The sequence below is a fragment of the Panthera tigris genome, chromosome B3, assembly GCF_018350195.1.
Source record: "Panthera tigris isolate Pti1 chromosome B3, P.tigris_Pti1_mat1.1, whole genome shotgun sequence".
NCBI lineage: Eukaryota > Metazoa > Chordata > Mammalia > Carnivora > Felidae > Panthera > Panthera tigris.
This window is the reverse complement of record NC_056665.1, coordinates 18,209,231-18,224,895: the sequence shown is the minus strand read 5'-3', so window position 1 is coordinate 18,224,895 and position 15,665 is coordinate 18,209,231. Positions and strand designations below refer to the sequence as shown.

The 15,665-nt window shown below is 36.2% G+C and overlaps 1 protein-coding gene and 1 pseudogene across 12 annotated transcripts in view; both read right to left on the bottom strand.

Annotated features, from left to right (window-relative positions):
* Positions 1 to 15,665, bottom strand: part of MEF2A (myocyte enhancer factor 2A) — a 160,721-nt gene that overhangs the window by 37,452 nt on the left and 107,604 nt on the right. The window contains exon 1 of one of the 12 annotated variants that reach the window (XM_042988177.1): positions 6,232 to 6,363. The exons of the other annotated variants lie outside the window; for them this stretch is intronic. Within the exon in view, the coding sequence (XP_042844111.1) occupies positions 6,232 to 6,276 (45 nt within the window). The 5' untranslated portion in view covers positions 6,277 to 6,363. Of the gene's footprint in view, positions 1 to 6,231; positions 6,364 to 15,665 lie in introns of those variants that run through there. 12 annotated transcript variants of the gene reach the window in all.
* On the bottom strand, positions 8,283 to 11,555 carry LOC102966710 (annotated as a pseudogene).

The following is a 15,665-nucleotide window of genomic DNA, read 5'->3' as shown; positions in this document are numbered from 1 at the left end:
ATTTCATCATGAACTTGCTGACTTATTCTAGCCTGAAATCTCTAAGAAATTTTCCCATCATATTCATGTATCTTAAGACTAGGTAATTTAGAGTCTTGCTCTTCCCCCAACAGGAACCACCAAGTACGTGCCTCTTTGAAGCCCTTTTAAATTTACTGAAGAAAAAGAATATGGCTTTTTAAAATAATCACACAAAATTTTTGTTCAACAACAATAGGGTGAACTTGTACTCATGAGGAATAACAGAGCTCTGGTATCTCCAGCTCTGCAAGCCTTCACTTCAGATGGGGTTCCTGTCATTGTGAGGGAATTTAAGAGGCTATATCGGCTCTGCAGATAACAAGCTCATGTACCTCTAGTGGATATCCAACTTGTGTCTTCTTATCACCAGAACACAAAGAGTTGTTTTGAGGACCCAACTACCATAAAAAGACTTTTTCTGTCTTCTTTATCGTCACCACATAGCGTAACAGTAAAAGTTTCTCCTGTGTCACAGGTACTAACAAATGGAATGCTGTAACTATTAACAAGGCCAGGCGAGGCCTGTAAAAACCAGGCTGGCTTCAGTTTTTTACATGCTTCAAGTTAGCCACAAGAAAAATACTTGGTCAATGAAGAAAACACAGTCTGAAAAGCTACCATTTTGAGGAATCTGCTTTTAAATGGAAAAAATTCATTAAGGGTACTCACACTGTGCATGCTCTATAGCTATTACTGATGATTATATTGTTCCGTTCTAAAGTAAACGGTGCTTCAAAAGTTCTTTATTCTTGCACATGCAATCGAAAGTTTTCAGTGACACTATGGCAAACTTAAGGGGAAAACTTAATTACGCCAAAATAATTTCAAATTTCAGGTGTATACCATTAAGTTGATTTTCTTAAACAATTATTAATCAATTTAAGCTAACTTGATGTTTATTCTATGTTCTTTTGTAACACTGTTCCAAATATATTAAAAGATTCTAACTGCAAAGATTACTTAAATAAAATCCTAAAATGAATGCACCTATAATTTTCATCAGTGTATTTCCATAAAAGAAAAATTTTATTTTTGGAGGGGCAGCTAATAATAAGCACCTTTAAAAACACACATTTCTACTTGTCAAGTAGAGTTAAACTGTATTATAATTTTAATGGCTCTTCTTTTTGTATTTTGGGCCAATTCAGTCAGGTACTTTCTACATACTTTCATCTATGGTATAAAATGTAGGTTTTAAATAATGAATGCCCTTAGGTAACATTTACCTGTAACATTAGTTATGTAAACACGGATTTTGAAAGATTTTTAGTTTTTCATTTCTTAAAGTTTATTTAAAAAAAATTTTTTTTAATCTTTATTTATTTTTGAGAGAGAGAGAGAGAGAGAGAGAGAGAGAGAGAGAGAGAGAGAGAGAGAATATCCCAAGCAGGCTCCATGCTATCAGCGTAGAGCCCCACATAGGTCTCAAACTTACAAACAGAACTGTGAGATCATGACCTGAGCTGAAATCAAGCTGGATGCTCAACCGACTGAGCCACCCAGGAGCCCCAAAAGATATTTAAATGGATCAAAAATTAACTGCTAAGTGTCTTCAATGGAAAGCTACATATTGTTCAGGGCACATCCTTCTAAGGTTATCTGACTCTATGGGATTTGTGCCTTTGATCTATTTTACAGCTCTGTAGAGACAGAAGTTAATTTGTTGAAACTGATAGTAATGGAAATAGTGTTGATAGACATGCAAATAAATTCTGTCTGATGGAGGTTCAACTGACTTCTTTCCTCACTATGGAAGAGGTCAGTTTTTTTTTTGTTGCATCTATGAAGCAAATTTATTTTGCCTTCTTGATGGGCTTATATATTTGTCTAATCTTTGGATTTACCTACTAACCAGCTGTAACATTTTTTTTCCAGTTCCCTCGGTCATTCATGAGTTAAAATCTTTGACTCATGTTCATTTTATATCTAAGAGTCATAACTTCACCTTTTTTGAAGATTACTGTTTAACAGTTATGACAGTAAAACTACCCTTGACTTATGAGTCATAGTAAATGTAAACTCAAGGGGGAAAGAGCTTCCTAATACCCCTTGTTAGGACTTGGTATTAGATGGAGTATGGACTTTTATAGGAATAAATGAATGTGTTGTTAAATTTTTTGAAAATATTTGGTTAACTGATTAATGATTTGTATTAATTTATTATAGTATCAAAAATTAAGGATGTATGATCAGAGAAGGCTTGCAACTCATCAGTACTCTTCTTCAAGAAATACAAGAGAATAATCCTTAATTCTTGTGACAATTCACAAATCAATTGTTAATTCTTGTGACAATTCATAAATTGCTATTCATATCATAGTATCGAGAGTAGTACAATGGTCTAAAACTGTAAACCCACAATCTCCTGAAGCAGGGTTCCTATCGATCTGAAGCAAGTGAGGTCTAAGGTGAAATTCAAGCTGGTGGAGGGAATCTCCAAGGGCTGGAGATGCCCAAATTAAACTTAAAAGTAAAAGAAGGTTTTGTTTTTATCTTTGGTATTAATTAAATGGGTTTTAGCTAAATGAAGAGGAACTTAAAGCCTTCTACCTACTGATTAAAGACCTCATCAATAGGAAGGCTATGAAATTTTTAATTTTGATATCAATTTAAGGAAAAAACAGTGAAAACCATATTCTGGCTAGAACTTTCATTCAGGTTTTATCTACTTTACAACTCTGTAGGGATGGATGTTAGGTAACTTACAGAAAATGAATACTGACTGCAAATAATTCCTGTTCATAGAAAGTGTTTCCTGTGGAGTATCACTGATTATCACCTTGTAAAAGCTGACCAGTTTTCTTGCATCTATAAATTCATTTCAGCATCCTTCCACTATTAATATGTGGTATTTTAAGTTCTTTGAACTGGTTGTGACATCTTACTGGTTCACTCATTAGTTAAGTAAAATCTTTTGATATATATTCATTTTGTAGTTGTAGGAGTAATGATTATGTTTCCTTTCAAATCTAATCTGAAATTTGGAAGACCTATAGTCCCTATATTTTACAATTTATATGCACAAATTATACCAATCTTTTTAAATATTAATAAGCATATTTTAGGATAAATAGAATTTCTATTATTTTCTTCCGGAACCCCAAGCGATAGTTTTGTATTTACAACCTTCTTTTGAAATAACAGGTAGGACACAGAATCAAAATTCCTAAAAGCCTAAATGCAAGTCACCAACAGCCTAGCTCCTACTTATCAGCTCGCTTGTTTGAAACCCTGCCCTCTTGTCTGCAGGACTGTTTTACAGCTCACTATAGCCTAGTTTTAACCCCATCTTCCATGAAACTCCCCCCATCCTCCGCTTCCCTATGTTAAAATTTTAAGGTCACTTACTCTACAGAACATTCATTTAATATATGGTACCTTGTATTTACCTATCTATGTATGTACCCTAATCTATGAACTTTCAAAAAAAAAGACTAAAATCTGGATTGCTTTACATTTTCAGAGTCTAGCACAAGGTGCTACACAAACATGAAATATTTATTAATACCTGCAAGATAAAAAAACAAAATAATGAGATCAGAATGCTATGACAAGTTAGAAGCCTTCTAAAACACAAAGTTATGAATTTATTAAAACATACTTAAATAATAAGGAAATCTGGAGACATTAGTTTGTACTAGGCTGGTTGATTCACAGAAATTGTTGACATTTGACTGCTTTTGAACTACAAAAATATAATTTCATATATATAATTTTTTTTAAATATTTATTTTTTGGGAGAGTGCAAGTGGGGGAGGGGTAGAAAGAGGGGGGACAGAGGATCTGAAGTGGGCTCTGCGCTGACAGGCTGATAGCAGTGAGCCAGATGTGGGGCTCAAACCCACGAACTGTGAGATCATTACCTGAGCCAAAAATCAGACGCTCAAATCGACTGAGCCATCCAGGTGCCCCTCATACGTATAATTTCTTAATTTCATACATATGTTTAACTCACAACAGCCTACATCCTGAAAGCTGCAGGAGACGCTCCAGTGGGCTTTTGGACAGCAAAGAATAGAACTGAGCATGCAAAAAGACATCTCTTGACACTGAGTGTGTGTAATTATTACCAAAGGTTCTGATTCTGGATCTTATTTTGAACCCAAGAGGCTGGTGTACAAACTTGCTAATTTAAAAACCAAAGCTATGCTTTTCTAGAGTAAGAAAAATTCATACCATCTATAAAGGACCAATCCAGTTTTTTAAAAAAATCTGCATCAGTACTGAGACAAAAGGTCCCACAGTTCACCAAACTTTTTCTCCTACGGAGACAAAAGACAGTACAATAACTGAAGTTTTTAATTTGGAAATTATGCTCTGATTTAAAAAGGTTAACTGGAGGGGCACCTGGGTGGCTCAGTTGGTTGAGCATCCATTTCTTGATTTCTGCTAAGGTCATGCTCTCACAGTTCGTGGGATCAAGCTCAGTGTGGGGCTCTGTGCTAGCAACACGGGGCATGCTTGGGATTCCCTCTCTCCCTCTCTCTCTGCCCCTCCCCTGCTTGCATGTGCACGATCTCTCCCAAAATAAATATAATAAACATTTTTTTAAAATGGTTAACTGGATAAAGATCCAAATATCGATTATTTTTACACCAAGAGCATCCGCTGTGCCTTCAGAAGTCATCCTGCACACCAGCCTTGGTGGCAGAGATGAGACACCATGCAGACCACCCTGAGATGGAGTTCCTGGTGTCAAGTCTTTAGGAAATCAGGTATTCCTTACTGTTTGGGGTGCCACGTGCCTGTATTTTCTCAATAAATTCTCCTTTACCTTGAGCTACTTTAAATGGATTTCTAGTTCTTTTTTTTTTTTTTCCTCATGATGCTGATCCATCGGCATCGATTTCTAGTTCTTATAGTCAAAGAGCCTTGATGAAAAAAGCATAATCGTTTAGGTCACATATTAGTAGTCTCCTTATCTAAGTCATATAATTCCCAAAAAAAGTCAGGATAGTGCTTCCACAACCCTGAGTCCAGAAAGGGTCCCAAACCTGGAAGTAAGATGACTGAGGATTATTTACTGTTTCTGGCCAAAGATAACTGACTCAAATAATGATACATGCATTAACAAAGATCTTTAAAGTGTTATATTGTTCTAAAGCATTAGCAACCTCATCTTTCAAGTTCAAGGAAACATTTCGAGACCTCTGGGTATGTAACACTGCTTGGCAAGTCCTGCCTGCACATTTGTCCTTCATTTTCTAGCCTGTATTATTCAATCTGTTGGTGATAGCAGAGATGGAAAGAGTAAGGAAATGGTAGAAAGGAGATAGGGGAAAGAAACCTGAGACAAAAACAACACTATTTAGACTTTTTTTTTCCTAAGTATATCCAGGTTTTCTTTTATACAATAAACTTAAAAAGCAAACATATTTCAAAATGGACTACAAATTAAGAGCAGCCAATTTTCAATAGATTTCTTTTAGCTTACATTCTCTTATCAACAAAAAATACTGTATTTCAAGTTTTAGACACACTTATTCTGCAGGGAAATTAGATATATATACACATGTATATATAAATATATATAAGCAAATACATATATACACAATCACACATATATTACTATAGTCTTTGATTTTTTTTTTAATAGAACAAGGAAATCTAGTATTCATGATATTTTTCACTGTAAATAAGTTGAAATATTTAAACTATGTTAAGTCTGAAATAAGAACTGATAAAAATCCCAGGGGACTCACATTTTCTGGAATTTTGAGATATGCCGCTAACTTTTTTTTTTTTTTTTGGGGGGACAGAGAGAGACAGAGCATGAACGGGGGAGGGGCAGAGAGAGAGGGAGACACAGAATCGGAAACAGGCTCCAGGCTCCGAGCCATCAGCCCAGAGCCTGACGCGGGGCTCGAACTCACAGACCGCGAGATCGTGACCTGGCTGAAGTCGGACGCTTAACCGACTGCGCCACCCAGGCGCCCCTATGCCGCTAACTTTTAAGACTCCGGAGTCCATACTCCTGAGTGTTTACCAGAGCCCATCCCTGACAAGACTCTATTAACTACTGCCTACCAAGAACTGAAATGTTCTTTCATGTTATGCTCAATTTTATAATTGTCAAATTCCATTCCAAACTAATAGAAGCACAGTACTTAGAAGCAAAACTATGGAACTGAAAGTACTCAAAAGGTATATATGCATGGTTTTTAAATGCATGAGGAAGCTAATTAATCAACCCACAATATCACCACCCACCTTAAATCTCATTTCTGTCAAGCACCTCAGCAGTAAATGCTCCATAAATACTGGATGAATGGATAATTAGATCTAGCACAAGATAAAACTACCTGTAAAATAAAGGAATAATAGGTCTCAAGTTCCAAGGAACTTAAATGAAACAGAATTTTTTTTAAAATGAGGAAAGTTCTCCTTTCCCTCATTTTTTAAGTATATAGAAAGTTTGTAATTTTGAAAGATATTTCTTAATCTTCCTAGGCACTCTGGAAATGCATAAAAACATTTAATTTTTTTAAAACTGTGAAACATTCACAAAGAAAAGTGCATCAAAACTTATTAAACTCAATAATTACAAAGTGAACACCAATAATTCTAACCAGATCAAAACCAGACTAGAACCAGAACCTATATATCGCCCTCAATCACACAACCCTTTCCTCTTCCCTCTAACAGAGAATACTACCTTCACTCTGTGATGACAAAACTTCCTGGATTTTCTTTATAGGTTTACACATATATGCATATCCCTAAAAATATTGTTTAGGTTTACTTTTAAATACTATGTGGATGGAATATATGCAATGCATTATTCTGTCTTGACTCTTTTACTATACATTATGTTTATTAGATTTGTCCTTGGGGTTGCATATACTTCTAGTTTGCTCATTTTCACTGAACACTGTATAGGTAAAAACAAAAGAAAACAAACCCTTTATTCACTCTACTGCAGATAGACACTGGAGTTGCTTCAGTCTTTTGGCCATAATTAAAATGAAAATGAAAATGGTGCTATGAACATTTTTGCAGATACAGCCTACTGCATACCTGCACACACTTCTCCAGGGTGTATTCTTGGGAATGGAACTATTGAATTCATAAAATATGTGGACCTTATCTTATGCTGGATAATGCCAAACCATTTTTTAAAGTACAGTTGACCTTTGAACACAGGTTTGAACTGTGCTGACCCACTTATTTTACTCAATAAATACAGTAGAATACTGTAAATGTATTTTTCTGCCTTATGATCTTAATAACCTTTTCTCTTCTCCAGCTGACTTCATTGTCAGAATACAGTATACATATAACACATATAACACAAAATGTGTGTTAATCAACTGTTTATGTTATTGGTTAGGCTTCTAGTTAGAGGCTAAGTTTTGAGGAAGGTCAAAAGTTACAGATGGATTTTTACTGCATAGGGGGCTGCTTTCCCAACTGCCAAGTTGATCAAGGGTCAACTATGATTGTATCGATGAACCTTTCTACCCACAATGAGAATTTGCAATCCCCTGATTACTAAGGAAATGAAACACACTTCATACCTATTTGCCATTCGAATTTCCTTGTAAGTGCCTATTGAAGCACTTTCCAAGTTTTCCATTGAGTTGTTCGTCTTTTTATTATCACTTTATTATCATTCTTTTATTTGAAATCAACATAAGCTTTCCTAATTTTATGTACTATAAAAATCTTTTCTCATTCTGTGGCTTTTTAACACTTGCTTTCAGATAAAAGCAGGTTCTTTATTTTAATAAAATCAAATTTATCGGGGTTTTTTTTTCCTTTACATTTTTTATGTCTTGTCTAATAAATCCTTCCATACCTCAAAATCGCCTTCAAAAAAGCTTTTCTCTCTGCCTTTTGCATTTAGGTCATAATCTTCCTGGAGGCAGATTTTATGTAAGATAGTTGGTTCCCTTCATGATTTCCTATATACACACATATATATATATGAAACACACACACACACACGTGTGTGTGTGTGTACATGTCCCAGCACCATTAATTTAAGATTTGTTCTTTCCCCTATGATTAGTGATCACAGCCATATATACACACGGTTCTGTTTCTGAGCTTTCTATCCCTTCACTGATACGTTTGGCATTTGCTATTTGTGCCATTGGCATAGTTATCTTCATTACCACAATTTTAAAATTCGTTTCAATATATGACAGAGTAAACCCTTTCACTTTGTTATTCTTCAGGCTGTCTTCTTTTCCTCTTGAATTTCCCTACATTTCAGAATCCGTTGTTGAATTCTTAAAAAAAAAAAAAATCCTTGGGATTTTGACTGGCATTTTCTTAAACTCTATAAAGATTATTTATTTTTTTGTAGCACAGATGTATATAACATTGAGAGTTCCAGTCCACAATAATGGGATAATTCTGTCAAATCAACCTTGCATTCCTGAGATCAACCCAACTTACTCATGATGTATACTGTCCCTTCTATATATATTGCTGGATTTAATTTCTGTATTAGTTAGCATAAGTAATATGTATTAGTTAGCATAAGTAATGTGAGATGCTTTAACAAACACAAATCTTAGTGGCCTGATACAATGAAGTTTCTTATTCATATAAAGACAAATGAGGATGTTTCTTATCCCAGAGAGACTTGCATGAGGTTATTCAAAGCCCAGACTCCTTTATCTTGTGGTTGCACACAGAAAACCTCCAGAGTTCCCATCTGGATTCTCTGCACCTGGCTGGCAAACAGGGAAGAGAGAATATAAAGATCATGTGGGAGGTATTTTACAGATCAGATCTGGAAGTAGCATGTTATCACTTCTACTCCCATTCCATTGGGCAACTCAGTCACAAGGCCACTCACAAAAGGAGGCTAATATAGAGTCTATATACATGCCTGAGCAAAAGAGAAAATAGATCAAAGTGAATAGTCTCTCAACTAAAAAAGATGTGAATTCAAAGAAGTAGATTAGTATTTTGTTTAGGAGTTTTGCATTTATGTTCAGTGAGACTGACATCTGATTCTTCTTAGAACTCTCCTTGCTGGTTTTGCTATCAAGGTTAGGCTAGCTGCATATAATGGGGAAAAGAGAGTTCCTTCTTTTTCTATTCTCTGGAACAATTTGTAAAATACTGGCATTATATCTCCAAAAATCTGTTAGTATTTGCTTATGAAGCCATCTGGATTTGAAGTTCCTTTGTGGTAAACTTGACAATAACACTATTCAGGTTGTCTATAGCTTTATTATTCCATTTTGTTAGATTGCATTTTCTGGAAATTTGTCCATGGAATCAAAATTTTTGAGGCACAATAGGATCCTGAGATTTTATGTGCTCGAAAAAGTATATTAAAATAGCTGAAAAAAATTTAAACGATATATTTGTAATCTAGTTCACCTCTTACCTTTACAGAGAATATTAAGCTTAGGAGAGACCCAAGTACTCTCCCTTCAACCCTACCACATCACATGGCAATTAAATAGAACTGGGACTAGAATCTAAATCTTCTGATGTCCAGTCCAATGCTCTTTTCACTAGGCTGTTTTAGTTCAGCTGGTTCAATAGACTGAATCACTCAGTCAACAAATGAGAGGGAGAATGCAGAGAGGGCTGTGATCAGAAACCACTTCAACCTTGGGAAGAAAGCACATTCTTTTGCAGGTAGTTGCTGGCAGGACTTCAGGGTCCTTCTCCAGTTTCTCCATGATCTTATTCATATATTCCTCAGTAAGAAGTGTGTGGTATTCAAACTATGGCTTCTTTGAATTTTAAAGCTTTATCCAGTTCTGTGATACCCCTAGGTTTCATTGCAAAGATCTCAGCAAATGCTAATGGTACTTCCTTCCCCTACCCCAAGCTAAACCAACAATTTTGGGACACTTAACTCCCTGAAGCTGGATATTGGGCAGTCTAGTAGCTTCAGCTTATCAACAGGATAATGTAATTCTGTTGTATATCTCCACACATAAACAAGTATTTTGAAAACTTGATTCTCAGTGCACTGTGAGGTCAGGAAAGTACATCTTCAAAAGTCTTGGCTCTTGGTTTTCACCATCCCTCTGTGTTTTTTTAAACTGCATGAATGACTTAACTTACTTTTTTCCCCCTTTAATCCAACAAAATTTATTGAGAGCACCCTACTAGGTTATGAGGTTCACTGATAAAATAGATATGGGTTACTGTCCACATGAAGGTTGTGAAGGTCATGTGATCTTCCCATGAGGACTGCTTTCTTACTATAGAAGTCTGACTTGGTTTGTACCCCTTCCTCAAACGCCTGAGGTGGTTTAGTTGCAAAACTGATACACAGGTGTTTTGCTTTCATTTTTTTTTTTTAACTAATGAGGCAATTTATTAACCCAGCATTTGTTCTAATGATTCTAGGTGGCAGCTGCCACCTGTCCAGCAATTCTGTCCAGAGCTCTCATCCCTGAGGTGTTAGTTTGCAGCCTCCACCCCTGTCCTTTTCCATTATTTTCAGCCTCTCTAGGGCTTGGAGGACCCTGTGGGCCATCTTCTTAGAGTCTCTGCTAAAGTGGTTGGGCATGAACTTGTTCCTCTGAAGTCGCCCACAGATGTTGGCCATGAAGCTGACCCCAGTACTGCCCTGGAGGTGCAGGTGCCATACTGTGGAGACAGCTTGTGTGTAGAACCAGTTCTCATCGCAGGGAGCAGGCTCTTTATGTTTGGCCAGCTTGACAGTGTCCACCCATTGAGGGACTTTTGGTTCTCCAGACTTTTTGAGGAAGGCAGCCAGAGCTCTAACAATCTCCTATGGTTCACATCTTTTACAGAAACGCCAGGCATTGAGAGGCCTACATGCTGCCAGCCAGAGGAGAGAAAACAACGGGGTTCTCCAAGAGCATAAGTCAGGCATCCTGCCTTCATTCTTGAAGATATTTTTTCTGGGTATAGAATTCTAGGTTGGAGTCCATCTTCTACTTTCTCAACACATTTAGGATATCATTTCATTGACGACAGATTTTCATTTGCTGCTATTTAGAGTCAGCACTCCTTTGAAGATAATCTAATTTTTTTTCTTGGTCTTTTGTTTCCTGTTAGTTTCATTTATGTATAGATTTTTTTCTTTTTACTCTTTATAGATTTGTTGAGTTAACGTAAATCAATCCTGGAAAATTGTCCTTATGTCTTCAAATACTGCATCTGCTTCATTCATATTCATTCTCTCCTCTCTTCCCCTCCTTCCAGAATGCCCAAAACAATTTAGGTTAGAATTTCTAACCAATCTTTTCTCTCAACATCTTGTATTTTCCACTTTTTCATCTCTTTGTGCTGACTTCCAGATAACTTTTTTCAGTTCACAAATTCTTCAACTATGTCAAATACACTTCCAACATGTCTACTAAGTTTTTCATTTTGGTTATTTTTTTTTTCATCGCTCTAAGTATTTTTCTCAAATCTGCTATAGCACTGCTTTTATAATTCCCTGTTTCTTGCAAATATTTGCAAACTTGTTTATGAAACAGTGAAATTATTTATAATCTATGTATAATAACAACAGTATCTGAAATATTTAGGTGTCAGTTATATTTCTTTTTTTTTTTAAGTTTATTTTTATTTATTTTGAGAGACAGAGAGCAAGCAGGGGAGGGGCAGAGAGAGAGGGAGACAGACAGAATCCCAAGCAGGCTCCACGCTGTCACCACAGAGCCCAATGGAAGGCTCGAACCCACAAACCTGAGCTGAAATCAAAAGTTGGATGCTTAACCAATTGAGCCACCCAGGCGCCCCAGTTTCTGCTATTTCTTGCTGCATTTTGCTTATGGTGCCTTGTTTTCTTTTATGGTTGGTCATCTTTGTATGATGGATGCTCAATGGTTTTGAAAAGTTATTTGATGCCTAGAATTAAAGTGCTTTTCTTCAAAAAGTATATAGATTTGCTTCTTCCAGGAACCTGGAGCAAAAGTTTTCTTGAACTTCTTGCATTATGTGACTTTGGCCAGTGATTCCACACAGTGCTGGTAACCTGTTTTACAACCTTTGAGAAACAGGTTCTCTTTCTTTTCTTATTCTCCTTTCTCCAATCTGTTCAGTACAACAGACCTCTCCTTGCATCTTCTGCAAGTAGGAAAAAGGCAGTGGATTTTTCCTTTTTCCTTAGGTTCCAGTTTGATATGAGAGGCAATGTGTTAGCCTCAGAGACCTGCAAGTAATCACTTAACCTTTGCCTCTAGATCCACCAAAGCCTGAAGCTTAGTTTTCAAGTATTTATCCAGATGGGAAAAGAACTCAGGGTAGCCAGAACTTTAAATACTTCTTTACCTTTTAGGTTCTTACCTTTCCTCAGATTTTGGTCTGGCATATTCCTTAACAGCTCTTTGATGCTATAAAGTCATTTTTGTATAGTTCATCTAGTATTTTTAGTTGTCTTCAGCTGAAGGGTTGGTCCAGATAACGTGGACCAACATTACATAAATTTAAAAAATCAACACTTTTAGGAAAAAATGAGCCAAACATTTTCTAATGATATCCATAAAGTTTTCTGATGATGTTTTTGCCTTTTAGGTTAAATGTGGAAAAGAGTTCAACACAGAGCTATCATACAGCCCGGCAAATTCCACTCCTAGGTAAATACCCAAAAGAAATGAAAACATGCCTTTACAAAAACTTACACAAAAATTTCATAGCTGCACTTTTATAACAATCAGAAAGTGGAAACCCAATGTCTATCAACTGATGACTGAATAAACAAAATGTAGTATTTCCATACAAAGGAATATTATCCAGCCATGGAATGAAGTACTAATACATGCTACAAAACAGACAAACCTTGAAAATATTATGCTTAATGGAAGAGGCTGGACACAAAAGAGAACATATTATATAATCCCATTTTTATGAAATATCCAGAATAGGCAAATCCACAGACACAGAAAAAGGTTAGTGGCTGCCAGGATGAGGGAAGGGGAGTTGGGAAATGACTGCTAATGGGTACCAAGTTTCATTTTAGGTTGATGAAAATGTTCTGGAATTAGTGTTCATAGTCGCATAAACTTGTGAATATGTTAAAACCACTAAATGTATAATTTTAAATGGTGAATTTTATGGTCTGTAAATTATATCTCAATAGAAAGAACATAAAAAAGTTAATCTCAGGTTTGTCTATAATACCCACTGTGGTAGCCACTACGTACACTAAGTTACCTCACTGAACATTCAATTTCACAGGATAGTGGAAGATTGGGGGGCAATGATTTATAAAGATGCCAGGCAATGTGAATGCACTTCATGCAGGTTACAGAAAACGCTGGAAATCTTTAATATGATTATGAATAATCTCACTGGAATTCATACCTATGGAGTTCTACATCCAGGTATATCAAGATAATCAGTGAAGAGAACTATATGAAATAAAAGCCAATAGCATCTATGAAAACAGCTTTCTTTTACACTCTAAAGGAAACTAGCAAAGTAATACAACTTCCCCTCTCTGAATAATTTTCTCTTACATATAGCAGCCACTTATTCAGATGAACATAAACTGATGAATGCTCTCTTTAAAAAAAAAAACAAACTTCTATGATTAAACAATACAGTCTGCTCTACCATAATGTGTTTGGGAATATAAATTAGGTGACATGAAACTGGTAAATAGGGAATGGTGTCAGAATAATAAAGTCACTCTGGTTCAATGTGGATTTTTCCTAGGCAAGGGGAGCCAGAAAAGTGGGAACAGAAGTATAACGTTTAGCAGGAAAGGAGAAAGACCACCAAACAGCAGGAGCATGGTGTGCATTATAAGAAAATTGAAAAGGAAGGCTTCAGAGGAGCACTCCCCGCCCCACTGCAGGTGGTAGTTATTTCCCATACTTAAATGGCAACCCCTCACCCTCCACCGCTCATTGCTACACTGCCATCTGCACTGTCCTTAGACCCACCATCTCCATCCTAATTAAAGTGCTGCCAGCATTTCTATTCAAATAATTAATTCTGTGCATTTATAATACCCACTAACTATACACTAAGTTACCGCACTGAGCAGTTCCAGCTCTTTTAAATTGCTGATTATTTTTTAGTTTGTGTTGCTTAGAACACAAAACTGCACAGGTATTAGAGTTTGTGAGGCTTTTCAGGAACACATAAACAGCATTACAGCAGAAGCACCTATACTTTTTTTAAATCTGTTTACTTCTATAACGGTTGGAAATACTATATACTAGGAATCAATGTTGAAGATGGGGCGATACAGAAATGAAGGCGATACAAAGTGAAGAGAATCACATCCCCTTCATTCTTGAACTTTATTTCCATTTAAACATGCTCTGGGGTCGCCTGTGTGGCTCAGTTGGTTGAGTGTCCGGCTTCGGCTCAGGTCATGATCTCACGGCTTGTGAGTCTGAGCCCTGCATCAGGCTCTGTGCTGACAGCTCAGGGTCTGTAGCCTGCTTCGAATTCTGTCTCCCTCTCTCACCGCCCCTCCCCCACTCACGCTCTCTCTGCCTCTCAAAAATAAAGAAACGTAATAAAAAAATAAATAAATTTAAACACACTCTGTGTTTCTGTCCCTACGAGCTGTGGGTAACATCTGAAGACGTTTTAAGAGTATCATCAATTAGTTACCACTGAAGTAAGCAACACTGCTTTTAGTTCAATTTTAAAGGTCATTATTAAGCTGTGTGCTGGATCTTTGGGAATCCACTGGAAGAAAGCTCTTTCTCAAAGACTTAGCCTCAGAAGTTCCACAGTCTTCTGAGACAGATTCAGGGTCTTCAAGAGAACATTATTTAAGCTCTGAGTTTTGTCACTGCATACTCCTAAGACCCTGGACAAGCCTTTTGCTTTGTTTGGACTCCTACTTTCTTATCATTTAAATGAAATACAGAACTAGATCAGGGTTTCCAAGCCTTCTTATAACACATAAACTCCTTCTCACAATAATTTTGGTCATAGTCATTTTTTCCATAATAATAATGAAGAGATTTTAAGTAAAAGTACTTTAAATTGTTGCATTAAAGGAGATCATATTATAAAGATTATTTATAAAAATATTTGAGCACATTCACATTATGGTTAAATTCTAAATATTTCCTTCTTTACATATGATGCATCTCAAATTTTGTATAGATCACTTGAGAAAAAGCATGACATGTCAACATATTATCATCTTTAGAACAAAGCCTAAGCCACCATTTAATCACCTTTCCCCATTCAAACCAAATGGAATAGCATTCTTCTTCATAAAATCTCAACATTATTAAAGACCTATCATAACTAAAAGATAGGATCTTAGTCTATTTTTAAAAGCTATAAATGTCTTCTGAAATGCTGATAAATCTACTGCCAGATTAGTATTCTTGTAACAATGGTCTGACTACCCAAACTGCTAAACCACCTCCAAGGGCTGCCCAATGCCCATGAGACAAACGTCAAATGCCACAGTTGGTATGCAAGGCACTCTATCAACTACACCCAATCTGTCTGTTCTTCACTTTTATTAGTCACATATACAAACTATTCCACAGAAATGTGTATGATGTATAGTAAACACTGAGGTTTATTTTTTCTGTCTGTATGTCCAGTGTTTCTAGGACCATCTTTTGAAAAGACTTTCCTTTTCTCATTGATTTCCCTGAGCACTTTTGTCAAACATCAGTTAACCATGTGTTAATAAGGCATGGGTCTATTCCTGAGCTCTGTGTTCTGTTCTACTGAGCTACATAAACACAACTTCCTGGATT